The sequence below is a fragment of the Mustela putorius genome, unplaced genomic scaffold (assembly GCF_011764305.1).
Source record: "Mustela putorius furo isolate JIRA1106 unplaced genomic scaffold, ASM1176430v1.1 tig00003988_pilon_pilon_pilon, whole genome shotgun sequence".
NCBI classification, from domain to species: domain Eukaryota; kingdom Metazoa; phylum Chordata; class Mammalia; order Carnivora; family Mustelidae; genus Mustela; species Mustela putorius.
The window spans coordinates 14,381,323-14,402,755 of record NW_025422127.1 but is presented as its reverse complement, the minus strand read 5'-3'; the positions used below and the strand labels follow the sequence as shown (position 1 = coordinate 14,402,755).

The 21,433-nt window shown below is 46.1% G+C and overlaps 1 protein-coding gene across 6 annotated transcripts in view; it reads right to left on the bottom strand.

Annotated features, from left to right (window-relative positions):
• Positions 1-21,433, bottom strand: part of IQSEC3 (IQ motif and Sec7 domain ArfGEF 3) — a 100,889-nt gene that overhangs the window by 65,477 nt on the left and 13,979 nt on the right. For all 6 annotated transcript variants that reach the window (XM_045071606.1, XM_045071607.1, XM_045071608.1 and 3 more), the window contains exon 2: positions 2,624-2,707. In XM_045071606.1, the coding sequence (XP_044927541.1) occupies positions 2,624-2,707 (84 nt within the window). The remainder of the gene's footprint in view (positions 1-2,623; positions 2,708-21,433) is intronic.

The window sequence follows — 21,433 nt, the reverse complement described above, 5'->3', positions numbered from 1 at the left end:
AATGCTGGGGAGGATTTCTGTCGCTGGTGCCCCCCCCCCCAAGACTGGGCTTGAGGACACCCGGCCATCTGTCTTCACCGATGCCTGGTGCTTGGGTGGTGGTAATTAAACGTTCCTGAATTGAGCTGGATTGATGGGGTGGGAGGCAGAGTAGACAGCTTCCCTCTCTTCTCCCTGCCCCACGAAGGAGGACATGTGGAAGATTCTGCTGTGTGTCTGAACGGTGAGACCTCATGGGGAGGGGCCAGGGTTCTCCATCTCCACCCTTGCAGACCACCCCGATGCCACTCCACTCTTTGTCCTCATGCTTTTCCTCCTCCCCCGACCCCCTGTCTCATTCTCCCATTTCTTTCTCCTTCCAGTCAGTTTCCAGGCGAGCCAGCATCCATTTGGGGGCATTACAGTACCCCACTAGATGGGGAGTTCCTCCAGAATCCAAATGGCCTTCCTTGTGCTTCTGTCCCCAGCACAGAACTTGGCCTCCCAGGCCACCCCAGGTGCCGGCACAGGGCTCGGTCCTTCCCTTTCCCTTCCATCCTCCAATCTGGTCAGCCTCGGGGAGCAATCATGCCTCCCTCAGCCTGGGATTGAGGGATCCTGAAGGTGTGCCACTGGCTTTGGCTTCACTCCTCCAGTTTCCTTCTCAGAGTCCTACCTCCTCCCTGACCCTGATTTCCCGGTAGTTACACCTTTCTTGGTCTTATGTCCATAGCTCCCATTCTGATCACTATGGAGTTACTTTCCGAGGAACAAAGGAGGAAAGAAAGACCATGGAATCATTGAGTCTTAAACCTGGAAGTGCTAGCAGTAGGAGTCACGTGCCCTCGGGGCAAGTCTGGGCACTGGGACTTCCTGGCTGTGTGATTGTGGGCAAGGCCCTTGAGTGCCCCGAACCTCCCTCTGCTCTCACATGAGGCAGGGATAAGAAAACCTGCCTGGTCTAACCTCTCAGAGCAGCTGAGAGACTCCATGAAACGTTATGTCAACGTTCCTCCCCAGACAGATCACCCTCTTGATTCTACAGATGGGGAAACTGAGGCCCAGGGGAGCTAAGCAACTTGCTCAAACGAGTCCCAACAATAGAAGTCTGTCGATGGGGCAAATCCTGGCCAGAATCCAAGTGTCTTGACTGCCAGTGAAGTCAGAAACAAGTAAAGAAGAGAGAAATGTGCAGAACTGAGACAGAAAACTCGGTGGAAAGAGAACAAAGCTTTAATGAGCGACCCGGAGCGCAAGGATCAAGACTGAGCGAGCCAGAAAAGAGGAATCTGGTGTTGGGGAGGAAGAGGAGAGCTGGAGGGACAGGTGGACGTGGAAGAAAGCAGACGAGAGCACGAGGAGGACGGACGACCAAATAGCAGGCGGGTGGACAAGAGGGACCCTGAGTTCAGCTGCTCCGTGGCTCTCCTCCCCCTCCCCTCCCTGAGGAAGTGACTGGCATGGAACAGAAGTATTTCCCTACACTTACATTTCAGGAAAGTCTTGAGCTTAAGAAACCCAAAGAAAGAATCAAGGCATCAGTCCTGAGATGTAACATATCCACAGCAAACAGCCGGGAGCTGATGTGTGGGGAGGAGGGGTCAGAGTGTGGGAAGCTGGCCACGCCGAGAGCTGCCTTATGGGGCTCGGGCACCCACATTTCCACGTCAGCGTCACAGGCAGAGCACTTGGGGACTCCCCGCCCTTCTGCCGGGGTAGGCTTTGCAAACGTGATGACAATAATGGACAGACACTTAGATGAATGGGGATGGACTCCCTGGTAAAACAAAAAACTTATAGTACATTTAAAAGCTAAATAGCTTTTTTGACCACTGTGACTATTTCCCACTGAAGCTGCTATGTTGTTGACAATATTGGAAAGACACCAAATATATGCTATAACACCCCTATTTTCTGTCTCATTAGATTGGCATGCTGTGCCTGTGCCAATCAAAAAAATATGTATGTATATTTAGTTATATTACCCTAAGATGTCATCAGTGACTATTAAATGACCTGAGGGTTCCCTGGTTTAAAAAAAAAATTAGTTAATTTTTTAAAAATAATAAAAGTAAGAGGGACCATGACTAACCCACAACTAGGTGAAGAAAGCCCGGGACAGTGACACGGACCCTCGACCTAACACTCCCCCTTCCTTCCCAGGTCAATAGCTATCTTAGTGAAGTGTTGAAATCCTGAGAATTAAACGTATTCATCTTGGCTCTTTTATGCAAGGAGAAAGAAAGGAAAGCATCTATCTTTGCTCTGATAGAAAGGATGGGTGCTACCATTGGTTGAGCCCCTCCTGAGTGCCAGATGACCTATATGATGTTTTATGTATGTATATTATACTCTGCATAATCCAATTAATTACCCTGGACGTTTAAAGAGATGCCATTTTATGTAGGCTGTTTGGGGGAAGGAGTCTAAGTTTGGAGTTTAAACCCAAAGGGTATAATAACCTCAAGAGTTGGGAATGGCTCATCTGGGGTCCAGAGGTCGGAAAGAGAAACGGAGGCAGGAGGTAAAAACAGACAAACAAGAACACAGGACTCAGAGGAAGAGGCGCTGTGTGGTGTGCTTTGCTCCGAGGGGAAGGGCAGTGGGGGTGGGGGAGGGAGAACAGTCACCGCGGCATTCCCACCTTTGGGAGGCCAAGTCAGAGCAGGCGGGCTTCTGTTCGGCATCGGCGGCGGGACAGCAGAACTGGTGTAGCACAGTCTCATTCCTGAGGACAGAGCAGAGGGACAAGGTCAGAGGTGGCCTCAGCAGGCGGGGCCCAGCCAGCACTAAGGCATCCCTGCCCTGAGACCCCTTGCCACTGCTTGCAGCCCTGGACCTCCCAACTGCTGCCTCTTCCTCCTTCTGAGCACCCCCGCCTGACGGTAAGTTCCACTGCACAGGATTTTCCATTAATTCCGCACTATCTTTTATCATTATAGTTCTTGAAACCCTGTTCCCCGCTTCGGTCCAGCAAGGCGGAACTAGGTCTATTCATCTGTGATGCCCAGCACTGAACGTGTTTAAGGTGATCATAGGCAAAGATACAAAGCGCTCTCACCGAGAGTTCAGTGCTGCCGGCTGAAAACCCAAGGCATGGTGCTTGATGAGGGATTTGTTTGATGCAAATGAAAAAGCCAACCGAGAGGCAGAGATAAAGGTTCTAGCGTCAACTCTACAGCTAGCCAGCAGTGGGACACCTCGTTCACCGTTCCCAGGTCTCAATTTATTTGCTAACGAAGTAAGGAAGTTAAGCTACAGAAGTGGTCTTCAACCCCCGGCTGATGATTAGAATTACTAGGAGACTTTCCCAAGCATCAACGCCTGCCCTCCCCCCACCCTCCCACCCCCCACCCCCTGCAGCTCCCCCACCAAGGGACTGATACTCTTGTTCTGGCCCTGGTTAGGGGCTCCAGGCCTTTTTATAAGCTCCCAGGTGATTTGAATGGTAGCCAGAATCGAGAGGCACTAGACTTGATGATTTCCAAGTTGTCTTCCATCATCAAAACTCCAGGATTCTAATATTTACTTTGAGCCACCTTGGGATTTAATATTGAAATTACATTTGGATAAAATTATATTGACATGTTGTTTCACCATCATGGAGTCAGAGAATGCCAGACCTGGAAGGGCCCCCAAAGATGACCTGAAAGAGGTGTTTAAAATCCTTTTAGCCTCAGAACACTTTGTCCAAACCCAATCTTTCCTGGGATCCCATTTTGGTTTTCGTGGGGTTCTTTTTTTTTTTTTTTTTTTTAAGATTTTACTCATGTATTTGACAGAGACCGTGAAAGAGGGCACACAAACGGGGGAGTGGGAGAGGGAGGGAGGCGGAAGCAGGCCTCCGGTGGAGCAGGAAGCCTGTCTCAGGGCTTGAGCCTAGGACTCTGGGATTATGACCTGAGCCGAAGGCAGACACTTAAAGACTGAGCCACCCAGGCACCCCTGGGATCCCATTTTGTAAAGCAACCAAAGCGGAAGAGCTCAATAGGGGCAGGAAGTGGGAGATCTGTGCCACCCCCTCACACCCCTGTCTTGCTAGTCGCAAGGTTGGTAGCCACCTCCCAGGTGTCTCTCGGGGGCTCCACAATTACAACAGCATAGATTAGAAACTGCTGAGCCTGGCTCTTCTCATGGGAGAAAATAACATTGGAGCTTACCTTAATTTGACAAAAGTAATTCCAGAAAGATTTCAAGTTTCAGTGGGAAAAAAAAACAAAACAAACAAACAGAAAAAAAAAAAAAACCACGGGCAAATTTATAAGGAAACTTAGAAAGACAGCTTATGTGTTTGGGAGACTTTTAAAACAAAACAGGAAATTGAAAAGCCATTAAGAAGAAGAAATATATCTGACTACGTAAAATGAAAGCATCTTGTGTGGGAAAAGATAATCTAGTAAGTCAAATGACGAATGATCGAGTGGTAACATATGTTTGCAGTACGTATGGCGGAAGGCAGGTGCGTCTCCTACACCGAGATCCCACAAATTCATAATGTAAAGACAGACCCAGTAGAAAAAATGGGCAAAGGATATGAATTCCGGTTGTGAGAAGAGGAACTCCAAGAGCCAGATGGAAAGACGCTCTATCTTGCTAGTAAACAGGAAAGTACAAATGGAAGCAACACAGAAATACCGTTTCCCATCCATCAGACTGGCAGGCATTAGAAAGACAGTAGCTACAGTGGCTGGAGAGAACACGGGCAGAGAAGTGCCCAATCTACTGCCTGTGTGTGAATCACTCATTGTGAATGTTTACAGCTGTTTTTTGGAAATTGAAAGGAACACAGGTCTTCTGACCTGGCAATTCCACCTCTGGAATTTTATACCAGAGAAATGCAAGGAACCTGTTCATAAAAATATTTGTACAAAATATGGCGACATTGTTTTTAGTGGGGGAAACAGAGCGGCTGGGAATAACCCGAGTCCCCATCAGTCAGGGACTGGTTGAAGATACTGGGACAGTTTCATCCATCCCATGGAGTTATGTGTTCTATCTCTACATGGAATTATGCGTGATATCTCTTGGCTGGGGTTGATTTCCACAACATGTGGCTAAACAAGAAAAGCAAGCTGCAGAGAAATGTGTATCATTTTGTAAAACAAGGACTCTTCTCCCCCAAATGCATATTCTATACAGTGTACTGTTTTTCCATAGGAGCGCATGTATAACTAAGCGGTTCACGTTGGCTACCTCAGCAAGAAGAGAGCAGGACAAAGGAGATAAAAAAAGGGAAAGGAAAACATATGCTTGGTGTAATGTTAGCTGAAAATGTTCACTATAAATTCCTACTTATGGTATTACTGTAAATACATTAAAATTGAATATATATGTGAACAAGGACTAGAAAGTGTCAGAAACCAATGGAAATATTAATGTCATTTCAGGATGGATCATGGGAAATTTTCATCTTGGATTTTTGTTAATTTAATAAATTATTGATTATGGATTACATATAATCAATAGATTACAGACTAATAATTAATGCATCTAATATAGTTTCATAAAAGGGCAGTAAGGAAAATATTGAATCTGAACCCTCATTTCACACAGGAGAAAACTGGACCCCGAGTGGAGAAGTAATTGGTCTACAGTAGTTCCCTGACCAAAGCCCCAACTCAGTCTTCCTGATCCTCTCACCTCTCCTACTCCAGCTCTGGAGTTCCTGGGGCAAATCAGAGCCTTTAGAGAATTTTCTGGATCCCAAATGTCACATGATAGCCTCTAATTACTGCCCAGCCTGAGGAGAAGGGGAAGGAGGAAGGAGGAGACAGGACAGGAACCAGAAAGGCTCAGAGCCCCAACCATGGGGAGGCAGGTAGACCCAGGGATGCAGGTAGCAGAGAACCTACCCCCCAGTTCCTGCCACCAGATGTACCTGTGCCCCAGGGTAGGTTCAGAATTCCAGAAAAGACCCCGAGATCGTAGGCAAAGAGGCAGAGCTTGTTCACCATGCATGGCACTGGCATTTCAGGATGGAGAGCTCACTTGGATACAACCATAAGCCAAGTGCCTGGGGGCTCTGTCCTGACCCTGCCTCCAATTCTTAGAGGCATCCTCCCAGAGCTGGGAGCTGCTTCTCTGGCCAGGCACTCGGGCAGACTCCAGATGGTCCTCCCAGTTCCCCAGATTCAGCTGTATTGGCACATGCAATGGGTGATGTAATCCTGGATGTCCCCAAGTCCTTCCGTACCTTGGGCTTGGGATGGCAGTGCTATTGGTGTTTGCATTCTCCTTTGGGGTTCCTACTGATGAGGTCCCTCAAGGCAGTCCAGCTGAGAGGGGAAGCTTGCCTTCAGCCTTTTTTCTATTTCTCCTCTACCCACCTCCTCCCCCACAGGTCTCCTCAATCTGGGCCAAGGGTTTCCCCATTAGAACCTCCCTTCTTGCCTTCTCTTAGGGTTTAGTTCATGCTGAGTTATAAGTCCTGCTCTACCCACCTCTGACCAGCCTGGCCTCCTCCCTTGCCCAAGGTCAGAGTCCAAGTCCCCACGGTCTTAGTATAAGTTGGCCGAACGTTGATTTTACACTCCCAGACGCCCTTCCCTCTACCCCAAAGGAGAACCCAAGAAAGCGATCCAAAGAATTCATTCCCATTAAAAATAAAGTTGGGGTACGATAAGAAGAGCACTTCACCTCTTTGGCATCTTTCCCCCAAAACTATAACTCCAATCTACCCACGAGAAAAACACCAGACACACCCAAATTGAGGACCTTCTACCAAATATCTGACCAGTACTCCTCAGAATTGTCAAGGTCCTAAAACCCAAAAAGAGACAGAAACTGTCATAGACCAGAGAAAACTAAGAAGACAGGACAAATTGTCCCATGGTACCCTGGCTGGGATCCTTGAGCAGAAAGAGGTTAGTAGTAGAAAAACTAATAGAATACAAATAAGTCTAGAGGTTAGCAGATAGATAGATAGATAGATAGATAGATACAGGTAGATGATAAATTTGGGGTAGCAGAATACTAATAATTATATTTTAGTACTTCATAATGTTTACTATGTGGCACGGACTGTTTGAACACTTTGCATGTATTAACTTTTTAATTCTCACAAAACACCATGGAGCAAAACTTCCTCATCACTCTACAGATGAGGAAACTGAGGCATAGGGAGTTTGTGGACCACTGATGACATGTCATGCATTCAACCTATGCCTTAACCCTTAAGACAATTTTATAGTGTGTGTCATCATCCTCTCTTTTATAAATGAGAAAATCAAGACTCAGAGCAGGTAAATGACTTGCCCATGGTCACACAGCTAGTTAGTAGGAGAGCCTACACTCCAGGCAGGCAAGTTTCAAGGATCATGTCCAATTCTCTATTTCATGAGGGTTTTGGCCAATGGTCATTCATGGGTCCAACCACTAAACCCTGGACTGGGAGTCCCCAGTGTCTGGTACACTGTTGGTGCTCAATGTATGAAAATACAGAGAAGCATCACAGCAGGCCCTGCCTCAGGGAGCCCACCAGCTAAGAGAACATCCAAACAATAAGTTCCTGTTTGATTGAAGACATAATGAGAATGTGGGCAGAGGGATCATTGCCTAGTTTGCTCCTCCTTGCCCAAGTCCAAGGCTTGTCCTGACATTGCCCTTGAGCTATTTCCCAAATCCTTAGCCCACAGGTCATAGCCCTTTGTCCCTCGCTGCTTCCTTCTTTCCCAGCTTTCGCTGGGAGCACTGCCACCACAGCAGATGGACCATGGGGCACAAGAGGCTGCAAAGGGGGGTGGGAGCCAGGGAGGAACAAGACAGAGTCCCTGGGGTAGGACCGTCCCAAGGCTATTGCCAGCATGTCCCATCATAGTTTGTCCAGGTGTGAGGTGGGGACATGGGCACACTGGGCCTCTGTCCACAGAACCCAGAATAAAGCTTTCTTCCCAAAGAACACCTGACATAAGGCCTTGGAACACTCCACTCCGGGTAAGGTTTCAGGGTCTATGCCAGGGCCATAGACTCCACAAGGTCATAGACCCCACAGATGGGCCACAACCCTTGTGTAAGTTCATCCTAGTCCCTTGCCTCTTGAAGCCTCGGCTTTCTCACCAGCAAAGCTAGGACAGTAGCAATACCTGAACCTGGGGTGCTTTTAGGAAAGCAAACACAACATTGAATGTCAGCTCATGTAGGTCCTCAGAACCTGCGTCTTGAAGGCTCTACACTGGACAAGCTCAGCTCCCTGTACCTGAGTCATCATTCCAGGACAACATTTCTGCATCCTCATTCCATCATGGTGGAAACTAGGACCTAGTGTAGAGTGAGACGAGGGCCCAGCAGGTTGAGCAAATCCCTAGGAGGCTGGATGATTCAAGCACCTAAGATCCAGACTTCATCTGTCTCCCATTGCTTCTGGAGAAGTAAAGAAAGGAGAAAGGTCTGCACTCATAGGCCTAAGCGCAGTTGCTACACTTTGGGGTGAGAAGGACCCTTCAAGCTGCATTGAGAATGTGATCCAGGGCTTGGAATCAAACAGTCCCCAGCCCACTCGGGAGCATGAGCCTGAGAGGGACTTTTTCAGAGCCACCACATCATGCAAATCCAGAGGCACAGAGGAGCCTGTGGGACCTGACGCCCAGGGCTGTGGCCCTAAGAGTTCTGGAGCTGGAGGGACCCAAGGAATAGCAATGGAAAAGGAACATGACCCAGCCTCAGTATATGGTTCTTGGAATTCCAAATGAGGGAAGCCAGTCGTATCCAGGCCAAACATTTATTTCCTGTATTTTTAATTCCATGGCCATGACTTTAGGCAGAATTCAGTTCTACCTGGCTTTAGCAATCCAAAAGTGCCCCAATCTGATGAGTATCGGTGGGGTAGCTGGACCATGGGGTGGTCCAGACCCAGAATGAGAATTTTGATGTCTTGTCTTATGCCATGAGCCTGGGATGGGAAGGAGCTTGGAGGACTCAGGAATGAGAGGTACAGAGTAGGGGCAGCTTGCTTCAGGAACTTCAGGATATCATCCAAGCAAGACAGGGGTTCAAGGGTCTTCATAGAAGGCAGCATGGACCTGAAGGAAGAGGAGAGCCTCAGGTTTGGCCAGAAAAGTTCCCTGTTCTTGAAAGAACTAGGAAGGAAGCTAGGGAGAGAGTGGTGGTGCTATCAGGGGAGAACAGGGGTCAAGCGGCCAGGGCACTGGGAGGGGTAGGAAATGGCAAATGCTGACAGGAGCTAATTAAAGCTTTAGCCAGGGCCACACCCTTGAAGTTCTGGGGGATTGTGAGCCTATAACTTCCCACATCTATATTCAGTTTGAGACTCAGGATTCCACTGCTTGGCCATAAAAATAGTCGAGTGGCTTGGAAGAACTGATGGTATGTATAGCACCGCAGTAAGAGAGGCTGGCCAAGGGATTCCCAGCAGGAGACTCAAAAAGGCAAAACCAGGATCTCAAAGGGGCAATTTTGAATGAGGAATCCCCTTCTCTTCTTCCAAGGTGAAGACAGCAGATTTAACCACCAGTCCTTGAAATGAAACAACCAGGAACCTCTCTAAAGGACCTGCCTTGAGCTCCAGGAAAAGAGAGAAATCATAAAATCATTTCCTGTCACCTTCTTGACCCCCACCCATCCTGGGACCACCATCACCAGGGCTGGCAGAGCCTGAAGACCAGCCTCTATTTTTTTTTTTTCCTCTCAACTCCTCCAGGAAGACTTCTCTATCTAAACATGATGAATAGGAGGAAAATGTCACTCTTTTTTTTCAGAGGTCACTCCTTTTCCCGGGGAGTGGGAAAATAGCCAAAACAACTTTGAAAAACAAGAACAAGTTGTAAATCTTACATTATGTGCTTTCAAGACTTTAAATAAAGCTACTAAAATTAGGACAATTTGGTGATGCAGAAGGACGGACATACGGATGGATTGAACCAAATAAAGAGGCTAGAAATAGACTCAAACATGTATTAATTCTAATAAATTAACTCATGGTAAAAGTACCAAGGTAGGGGTGCCTGGGTGGCTCAGTGGGTTAAAGCCTCTACCTTTGGCTCAGGTCATGATCTCAGGGTCCTAGGATCAAGCCCTGCATCGGGCTCTCTGCTCGGCAGGAAGCCGGCTTCCCCTCTCTGTCTCAGCCTGCCTCTCTGACTACTTGTGATCTCTGTCAAATAAATAAATAAATAAATTTTTAAAGTACCAAGGTAATTCAATGAGGAATGATAGATTTTTTTAATAGATGGTGCTGAAACCATGGAAAATCCATATGCAAAAATAAAGTGGACCTCAGGTCCTGTACCATATTTATATAAAAATTAATACAAAATGGAACATAGACCCAAGTTAGCAGATACAATTATAAAACTTCTCGAAGAAAACATAGGAGAAAATGTGTGACTTAGAAGATGCAGAGATTTCCCAGCTAGGACACAAAAAGCACAGACCATAGAAAAAAAATTGATAAATTAGGCTTCATCAAAATAAATATTCTCTTTGAAAGACACTGTTTTAAAAAAAAATGAATAATCCTTATAACTTAATATTAAAAAGACAAACAACTTTATAGAAAAATATACAAAATATTGGCAATAGATACTTCACAAAAGAAAATATATCAATGATATGATTAGTTATTAATGAAATACACGTTAAAACCACAATAAAATGCCAGTACACACCCACTAGAATTAGCAACATTTTAAAGTCTGACAATATCAAGTGTTGAAAAGGATGTGGAGCACCTGAAACTCTTATACACAGTTTTCCACTTGTGGCAGAAATGTAAAATGGTACAACACTTTGAAAAGCAATCTGGCAGTTTCTTACAAAGTGAAACATACGCTTATCACATGCCCCTGTAATTGCATTCCTAGTTATTTACCCAAGATAAGATAAAACATAGATTGGCAAAAAACGATTGAGAGCAACAAATGTTGACAGCAAGAAAAAAACCGCCACCAACAACAGGGAATTCTACCCATATACATTCAATTAATCTTTGACAAGGGTGCCAAGAATGCACAATGGGGAAAGGATATTCTCTTCAACAAATGGTGTTGAGAAAAGGGGATACCCACATGCAAAATAATGAATTTAGACCTATAGCTTACAGTACACAAAAGCAACTCAAAATGGATGATAGACTTAACCTAAGACCTGAAACTATAAAACTCCTAAAATTAAAAAAACAAAACAAAACAAAAAACACAGGGGGAAAGCTTCATGGTGTTGGTCTTGGCAATGATTTCATGGATATGACACCAAAATCCCAGACAATGAAAATAAAAATAGACAAGGGGGACTACATTAAACCAAAAAGCACCTACATAGCAAAGGAAACAACAGAGTTAAAAGGCAATGTACTAAATTGGAGAAATTATTTGCAAACCATAACATCAGATAAGCAATTAATTTCTAAAATGTATTTTTTAAAAAATTCCTACAACTCAAGAATACTAATAACCTTGATTCAAAATGAGCTAAAGACTTGAATAAAACACTCCTCCAAAGAAGACATATATAGGGCCAACAGATATATGAAAAGATGCTCCATGCCACCTATCATCAGGGAAATACAAAACAAAACCACAATGAGGTATCACCTCACACCCATTATGACGGCTATTGTCAAAACATATGTGTATATGTGTGTGACAAGTGTTGAGGAGGATGCAGGGAAATTGGAATCTTTGTACACTGTTAGTGGGAATGCAAAATGTTGCTATGGAAAACGGTATGGAAGTTTCTCAGAAAATTAAAAATAGAACTACCATATGATCCAGAAATCCCGCTTCTGGTTATTCATCCAAAAGAATGAAATCAGGATCTTGAAGAGATATTAGCACTCAAATATTCAGTGTGACACTATTAACAGAAGCCAAGATTCATAAATGATATAAATGTCCATCAATCGATAAACAGAGAAAATGTGGTATATATATTCAATGGAATATTATTCAGACTTTTAAAAGAAGGAAATCCTGTGATACGTGACCACACTGATGAACTTAAAGACATCATATTAAATAAAATAGTAAGTAAAATGGAAGGACAAATACTGCACGATCCCACTTATATAAGGTATCTAAAATAGTCAAACTCATAAATTCAGAGAGTAGAATGGTGGTTACCAGGGGTTGGGGGAGCAGGAGGGAATAGAAATTGCTAATCAGTGGGCACAAAGTTTTGATTCAGCATGAATAAGTTTTAGAGATCTTCTGTACAACTTTGTGCCTATAGTTAACAAGCCTATATTGTACACTTAAAAACTGAAGAGAATGGGGGCACCTGGGTGGCTCAGTGGGTTAAGCCTCTGCCTTTGTCTCAGCTCATGATCTCAGGGTCCTGGGATCCAGTCCCACATCATACTTTCTGCTCAGTGGGGAGTCCGCTCCCCCCCCAACTCTGCTCTGCCTGCCTCTCTGCCTATTTGTGATCTCTCTTTCTCTGTCAAATAAAGAAATAAAATATTAAAAAACAAAACTGAAGAGAGCAGATCTCATGGTAACGGTTCTTACCACAATATAATAAAATATAACAAATAAAGTTAAATACCACATTTTGGTTTGAATATTTATTTCTTGAGTTGCATGACTACAATGAGTCGTTCCCACTCTGCGAGAATCTGCACCCTGGTCAGAGGAGTAGGAGTGGGACAGAGCTGGCCCAGAGTTAATACAAGGAAGGTCCAAGTACATGTTTGCCAATCATTGTCTGTAAGTTGAGTAAACAATATATCCATACAAAAATGGTCCATGTGTTCTAAATGTATATAGAGACAATTATTATCAATAAAATAAAGATGCATGCAAAAAAAAAGCAAAACAAAACAAAAAAAACCTGGTAGCAACCTAAAGGTCCACAGACTGGTAAATGGATAAACAAATTGTGGTATATCTATACAATGGAGTACTACACAGCAATAAAAAGGAGCAAGCTTACTCATACATGTGCCAACGTGGATGAATTTCAAAAGAGCATCATACTAAATGAAAGAAGCTAGACACAAAAGTCTACATGCTGTGTGATTCCATTTGTATGATTTTCTAGAAAAGGCAAAAACTATAGTGACAGATCAGTCTCAGTGATATGGGAGGCGAGAGTTTAAACTGAAAAGGGGAACAAGTGGTTCTCTGGGGGTGATGGAAATGTTCTATAGCTTGATTGAGGTCATGGTTACAGAACTGTAGACATTTGTCTAAACTCATATGCTTAAAATAGGTGAATTTCATTTATGTAATTTTACCTTAACATGGCTGATTTTTTAAGACCAAAATCTTTTTCTCACCCTTCTCATATCTTTATACTTCATCAAGAAGCTTTAGAGTAATTTTTTTTTCTAACTTCCCTGCTCTCATTGGCCCCAGATCACCTAATTATTAACCCCCCTCCAAGCAGCAAATAAAAATAACGGATTGTTCCTTCCCTTCAACCACTAGATTGGATTTTCAGAGACCAGATGGCTCATGACTGAGCCAAAGGAGTCCAGGGGGCCAGAAACTAGGACAATGAGAAAACTGGGGGTGGGGATGGTTGAATGGGGGAAATTTTGGAGCTGGGCCTGGGGCCGAGAGCCCCTGAGAAGTTCTGGAGATGGAGACCCAGCTTACCATTCACTACTGTCAGCCCACAGAAGGTCAAGTCATGGTAGAGGAGGTTCTCAATCCTGCCCATTTATGTCACTGAATTATAGGGATTCAATAAGATTTTGAATGGGAAACCGCCTCGGGAGAAACATAATAAATCCTGCACAGATGCAAAATCTTATAATGACTATTATTGGTATTATTAGACCTTGCCCCCGGGGCACTCAGCAACCACCGCGCTATTGCAAGAGGGGACCTACCAGGATGTCATTTCAATGGCCTCCTCCCCAGGCCCCCATCCCTTCCTCCCGTCATGGAGGAAGGGGTAGATTTTCTGTGCTCACTCTTGCAATCTGCCACTGCAGTCTTCCATGGGAAGCTCTGGAAAGATCTTAATAAGGCAAATGCTTACCGATGTTCCAGCAGCCAGGGGCAGAGAAAGGAAGTGGCTTATACCTACTTACGTGCGGATTTGGCAAGTTTTCCACTCCTCCAACTAGAAACAGCAGACCCCACCTCCTTTCATGCTTCCTTCTAAAGACAACAGGACACTCTCTTCCTAACGGAAAGGGTCATCTCTCCTCCTTGCTCCCCTCCACAGAGCTCAGAAGGTCACAACCCTCCCTAACTGCTTGCTTGTTCATTTACTTTTTGAGCACTGATTGCCTGCTAGGAACTTGATGTGTAATAATCATAAAACAATAGACTGGAGAGATAGATATTGTTATTCCCATTTTACAGATGGGTAGAGAAATTTGGTCACATGGTCAAGAGTCACACTGCTAGGAAGAGGTTGAGGTAGGACGTGAACCCAGGGCTGGTCCCCAGCCTCCAAGTTATTTTATTGCCACGGAAAAGGCATGGTAACAATCCCTTGTTGGAGAGCTGGGAGAATTCAATGAGAAAACATACCGGAGGAATTTAGCCCACAGCCCACAGTGGTATATAACAAATGGTGGTATAAAATAAAATAAATCCCTGAATGTATTATGGCATATCCCAATCAAATGGCAAACTCCGTGTCCTGTGTGTCTCTGTAGCCCCACGCGCACACACACACACATACACACACATGCACGGGGCCTGTTCGTTGTTTGCTAACCTGAGGACAAAGTCTGCCTGAGGCTGGTACCTTCCTTTTCCCGTTGTTATTCCGTTATACAATTCAGTATTACCAACTGTAGTCACCATGTTTTCCCTTCAACCCCGCAGGCCTTCATCTTGGAGCTGAAAGCGCATGCCCTTTGGCCAAACCTTCCCTGTTTTCCCCAGACCTAACCCCCAGCTTCTCTGAGTATGACTTTGCATCCATGCGTGTGTGTGTGTGTGTGTGTGTGTGTGTGGTTTAAGGGATATCATACAGTATTTGTCTTTCTCTGCCTGGCTTCCTTCACTCAGCATCAAGTTCCATCATAAATGGCAGGGTTCCCTCCTTCCTCACGGCTGAATAATATTCCCATGGATATACACACTTTCTTCATTCATTCTTTTGTGGGGGGACACTTAGGGCGTTTCCAGGTCTTCAGCCACTACAAACAGTGTTGCAGTGAGCGTGGGCGTGCGGAAATTTCTTTCTGATTCTGTTTTCATTTCCTTCAAATAAATACCCAGAAGTGGGATTACTGGATCCTATGGTAGTTCTATCTCTAACATTAAAAAAAAAAAAAAATTGTATTTATTTGATATAGAGAGAGAAAAAGCACACAGAGGTGGTGGGGGCAGGGGGTGGTGGGGACAGAGGGAGAGCAGACCACCCGCTGAGCAGGGAGTCCCCATGAGGGACTCCATCCCAGGACCCTGGGATCATGACCAGAGCCCAAATCAAGAGTCAGATGCTTAGTTGCCTGAGCCACCTGGGTGCCCTTGCTCATTTTTCAACCAGACGCTTGTTTTTTTGCTACTGAGTTGTATGAATTCCTTATATGTTTTGGATATTAAGCCCTCACCAGACATATGATTGGCAAGTATTTTCTACCATTCTGTAGGCTGCCTTTTCACTCTGTTGACGGCTTCCTTTGCTGAGCAGAAGCTTTTTTGTCTGCTGCGATCCCACTTGTTTATTTTTGCTTGTGTTGCCTAGTGCCTTCCTTATCGCATCTACCGCGGTGGTGGGCACACAGTGCGGCTGTCTGTTCCTTCCATTTCAGCACTTCACAGTTTATATGGCATTTTCTGACACGTTGTTTGACCTTGGTACCACCTTGTGGGTTAGGTGTAGTTATGCTTCGAGGTCACACAGCTGGTAAGGGGGTGGAACCAGCCTTGACCCAAGGTCCTCTGGTCCCGGGAGCATACCGGTGTGGAGCAGTGAGGTTGCCACATGATCTAGGGAGGAATTCCATCCAGGACCCTTAAACCACAGGAGGCAGCGTGGTTCCATGGACAGGGAACAGGCTTGAGGTTTGGGAAGGTGTGCAGTCAGGCACTACCTTTCCACTGAGTTGGCTGGGGGGTCTCGGACAGATTATCTGACATCCTGCAGCCTCGGAGTTCTCAGCTCTGAGCAGGGAGGGTCATAAAGGAAACCACCCCATAGAGTTATTGCGAAGATCCAACAAAATAACCCATGTCGGGGGGTTTGATAACCCATGTCTGGGGGGTTCAGTCTGTTAAACATCTGCCTTCGGCTCAGGTCATGATCCCAGGGTCCTGGAATCGAGTCCTGAGTCAGGCTCCTTGCTCAGCAGGGAGCCTGCTTCTCCCTCTGCCTGCTGCTCCCCTTGCTCATGTTCTCTCTCTCTCTGATGAATAAATAAATAAATAAAATCTTTAGGAAAAAAAAATGTCATGCTAGTGTCATGCTTAGCACGTAGCAGGGGTGAAATCAATGTCGCTCCCACACAAGGTTTTCGGGGCATGGAAAGTCCAGAGTCCAAAGCTGGTTTTGCCACTTTCTAGTTAACAGGTTGGCCTGCCTGAGCCTCAGTTTCCTCACTGGTAAAATAGGATCCTAATGGCATCTACCTCAAGGATTATGGTGAGGACTCAATGAACCAATATATCTAAGGTGTCGGGAGCTGTGCCTGACTCAGCCGGTACACCCCTGCTGCTCCCAGACCCAGAGGGCCCCTTGCCCGGCCCTAGGTTTGCATGCTCCAAAGACTTGCGGTAATGTTGTAGGGGAATGGCACAGCCCCTATCCAGCTCTGATTTATACCGTTAGGAAACAGGAGGGAAACCTCATCCCGAGATCCCAGGTTGCTTCAGTCTCGAGCAATCTCCAGATTCTGCCTGCCCTCTAGAGCCCAGCGGCGAGGCGTGACCCTGCCAAGCCTTCCCTTGCTGTTCTTGTGCCTGCCCTCCAGCTCCGCTGGCCTCAGCCCCTGCCCCTGTCCCTGCCTGGGCTGGACCCGCTTGCCTCTGGATTCCCACACCAACCTCTCAGTTCTCTCCCAAGCTGTATCCCCTATCCCTGCATCTCCCTACGCTAGATGAGCTCTTCGGGACAGAGCAGCACCGGTGACCCGTTCTCCTCTACCTCCAGGACAGAAGGCAGCCTGGCTCGTGGCGTATAGTAGATACCATTTGATGACTCGATGCACGAATTGAGTCCCTATGACTGAGGGCGCTGGAGAAAAATGGGGAATTAAGCCCGCATGTTTTTGAAAACACGTGCATTCATGGAAACAAAGACCTAAGTACATGCCTCAGAGAAATGTCCACCACCATTATTGTCTATGCAGGAGTACTGAGCCCTTTCCAGACATTGCCTCATCTTATTTTATTTTTTTAAATTCTATTTATTTATTTGAGAGAGAGAGACAGCGAGCACAAGTAAGGGGGCAGAGGCAAAGGGAGAGACAGAGGGAGAGGGAGAAGCAGACTCTCCACTGAGCAGGGAGCCCGACGCAGGACTCCATTCCAGCACCCCGAGATCATGACTTGAGCTGAAGCCAGATGCTTAACCGACTGAGCCACCCAGGCGCCCCTCACTTAAATCTTCATTTTACAGATGAAAAGTTTCAGAGAGACAAGATATTTGCTTAATATCACACAGTCTCGGCATCAACCTGGTAACCTTCGGGAAACTTAACTCAGACTAGGAAACTCGGTCTCTAACTTGAGTGCACCACGAGGCCCCAGCCTCCTCCTCCGTCCACACGCCCTGCCCTGCCCCGGGCCCAGTCCTGGAGCCCTCAGGACTTCTTCTCAGTCTCCCAGCCTCCTGCTGCCCAGCAGGGTGGCCCAGCCCGCAAGTCCACAGCCATTCAGTGGCCAATCTTGAAGCCTACTTGTTTGAGGTCCAGCTGCCTTTGCGAGGAGCCAGGAGAGCTCCAGTGCCAGGCGGGGTGGCTCAGAGGGAATTACAGAGCCGGGCGCTCGGCTGCATCATGCCAGCTTGTGTTACGAGAGATCTTTATTACCTAGAAGACAGGTGCCTGGCTACTGGGCAAAGCCAGCTGGAGAGGATGGGATCAGGGCCATCCAGCCCATGCCTGCCACAGAGAAACATGCCTGCACGGTGTTACTCCCCAACCCTTAGTCAATGGTGGGCAAGCACTGCTTTTCCCGGAAGGGTGAAGGCAGATCCTGGTCGATAATAATGACTGCATTGGTCAGTGTTTCTGATTTACAAAACATTTTTGAAAGTCCCGTGAAGGGTCTTAGTGGATAATGGTAGTAAAAGTCATAATGCTATATATTATAATTACAATAATTAATGTTAATATTGATGCCATATACCTGATGAGGAAATTAAGGCTAAGGGAGTCTTCATGACCTCCTACAAACCCACAGCTAAGACTAGCTCCATGCCATGTCCCACAACCCCATGGCAGGTATGTGCAGGAGAGGTGGCCTCTGGGCTGTGAATGGAAGAGCCTTGATCTTGCCCTCCATGGCACAGTCAGACTCAGAGTTACACAGCAACACAAAACCTCAGACAACCTCAGCCAGTTTCCAATCACACACTTCAACTATCTCCTCGCCAGCCGCTCTGTTCATATGCACCAACCCAAGTCACATACCCACAGCAGGAACCACTGCTACACACTAATACTCGATGTGTTTGTAGACACTGGTTTGGGAGAGCAAAGATTCATACATGTAACTATACACACATGCCCCTCACTGCACACACACCTAAGTGTACACACTCCTTAACACGCATTCTTCATTCTGTGAACACATCCAGCACCCTTATAAAAATGCATGGGTCCTAACTGCATCCCAAGTCACTCACTTAGTAGAAATTCCCCAAACCTATGCACACGCAAATACATGAATGCACACACACTCCCCCTTGGATATCGAGACATGCATTACACATGTATCTACAGCCCTCCAAGAGCAGTCATGTGCATGCACGTGCACACACACACACACACACACACACAGAATCGAGATGAAGGATGTTGTACCACCTCCTGACCACGTGGGCCCTGGAAGGATATGATGTCCCATGGGGACCTACAAATCCTCCATCTGTGGCTACATGTGGGTGGCATTCGGCCAGTCCTCTAGCCCAGTCCTGCCTGGCATGACGGAGAGGAGCGGGCCAAAGGCCAAGTTCAGAGCTGCAGCAACATGAACAACTGTCACATGGGCATGGTGCCATCAACCTTTTTGTCCCTGAACACTGAGCCAGGTTCCTGATCGGACCTTGCTGAGGGCAGACACTTCCGACACTGCAGAACACTCCCCTAGAGTGGAGAAAGCTATGTCTGGGTATAAGAGGCTGAAGCTTGCACGAGGAACTTGAAGACCCCACTTTACTGTGTGACCTTGGGTGGGCCACCTCAACATCTCTGAGCCTCAGTCACCACATCTGTGAATGAGGAATAATAATACCTTCCCTTCAGGATTCTGTCAATCAAATGAGATGATAGATGTACATAAATGCCTCGCACACAGCAGAAATGAGTACATGCTGTTGAAAGACAGAATGAATGGGTGAATAGCAGATAATTGTGAACAGCACTCTAGAACTTTCTGCTGAGATCCCCTCCCTCTTCTGCCTTTTGAACCTCCCACTCTGGTTTCCAAAGTAGGGCATTGCATCACTGCCCTGTCTAAAGTTTTGCCCCTATGACTTCCTATTAGCCTCCCACTCCACAAATTTTTCTGGAAGGCCCATCTTAACCTCCAACCCCACCTCCCCCACTCCCTTGCCTTCTGGTCACACTTTCCTTCTTATATTATTTGAACACATCCATTTCTTCCAGCCCCGGGGCCTTTGCACAGGATGTTTTCCCTTCGTATCTTCATGTGGCTCTGTCCCTAGCTTTATTTAATCTCTCTGCTTAAATGTCACCTCCTAGGTGAGGTCTTGCCTACCAAAACCACCTTCCCCCCTGTCATCCCCTTATTTTCCCTCTGAGCCCTTATGAATGTATATGCACATATAGTCTTGTTTAATATCTGTCTTCTCTTGAACGTGAGCTGCACGATGATAGAGTCTTTGGCCATGAATCCCCAGCACCTACAGCAGAGCCTGACATACAGTAGGTGCTCAATAACTACCGGCTAATGAACGTATAGATAGGACTCGAGCCCTTGAGGAACCTAAATAAATTTTCCATCCTTAAATAACAATAAGGTACTGAGCTCCCCTCTCTCCACTTCCTTGCTCCTGTACAGCATAGCTCATTATATTTTCATTTTTCCCAGCCCCCAGCTAGTCTAATTATTCACAGCACTCATGTGAATATTTGTGTATGCATGTTGATAAATGAGTGAGCTTGGGCCGATCTATGCTAATAGTTCTTAGGGAGCAGCATTCTGAGCTCTTCATGTAAATACCCTTGGTCGCCCTCCTTCCACTAACTCCCAAGTGAATGACAGTCTCCAAGGCGAAGTCCACAGCAAGTGCATTCTGAAAAACTTCTCTTGGCCGCCCGATGCATGTTACCGCATCGTCTGGGGGAAGGCAGTGGAGAGTGGAGGTGAAGACACCAACTGTCGCAATCACCCTGCTAGGGCTTGAATGTGGGCACCACCTCGAGTCACCTAACCTCCTCATGCCCCACCCCGCAGCTGTAGTGGGTATCAGAACACGTATCAAGAGAAGCTTGTAAATCACTTAACACAGTCCTTGCCCAGTGTAAGCTCATGATAAAATATTTGCTTCATTAAGTTATTGTGACTTTTCTCTAGTCAGTGATGCCACCTTCCTCAGTTTCCCTATAGGACTTTCTGTGGCAGACGGTCTGCAAGTGGAGTTGCCCATCATGCTGATGGAAACACATGTGCTATTCCTCCCACCCTCCAGAACAATCTTCTCTCTTGAACTCAGGGCCCCCTCCAATTATCAACCCGCTCCTTTACTCTTCCTTATAGGAAAATTCATCAAAGAGTTTTCTGCACTCATTGTCTGCAGTTCCTCTTCTTCTCTCATCCTTACACTTATTAGGGAAATTTCAAACATGCATTCTACTAATCTCCTGCCCCAATATTTTTTGCTGGGGTATTTTAAAACATACCCCATTTTAGATTATTTTAGCTCGAATGTATCTCTAACAGGTAAGAACTTTAAAAAGATATAATAATGGGATCATTATTATGCCTAACTGAATTAACAATAATTCTCCAATATTGGTGCTCACATTTCCCTGATTGCCTTAAAAATGTCTTTTTACAGTTGGTTGGTCTGAATTAGGACCTGCTCAAGGTCCACACATCACGTTTGGTTGGTTTGTCTCTTTTCCCTTCTCTCCTAACCCAACACTAATCAGGCTTCTGCCCTGATTGTGTTATCAGAGCTAGGTCATTGATTACCTCCACGTTGCTAAGGCTGATGGGCAGTTCTCCCGGTCCTTGCTCTACTCCAGGGCTTATCTCTCTGTCCCTGCCCTCCTGGTTGAAACTCCTCTTTGCTAGGACACCACATGCTTCTCCAGCTTTTCTCTTGACACCGGTGTGCACTAAGTCTCCACCTCTGGTCCTCTTCAGTCTTCTCACTCCTTGGTGATGATATCCAGTAAGGC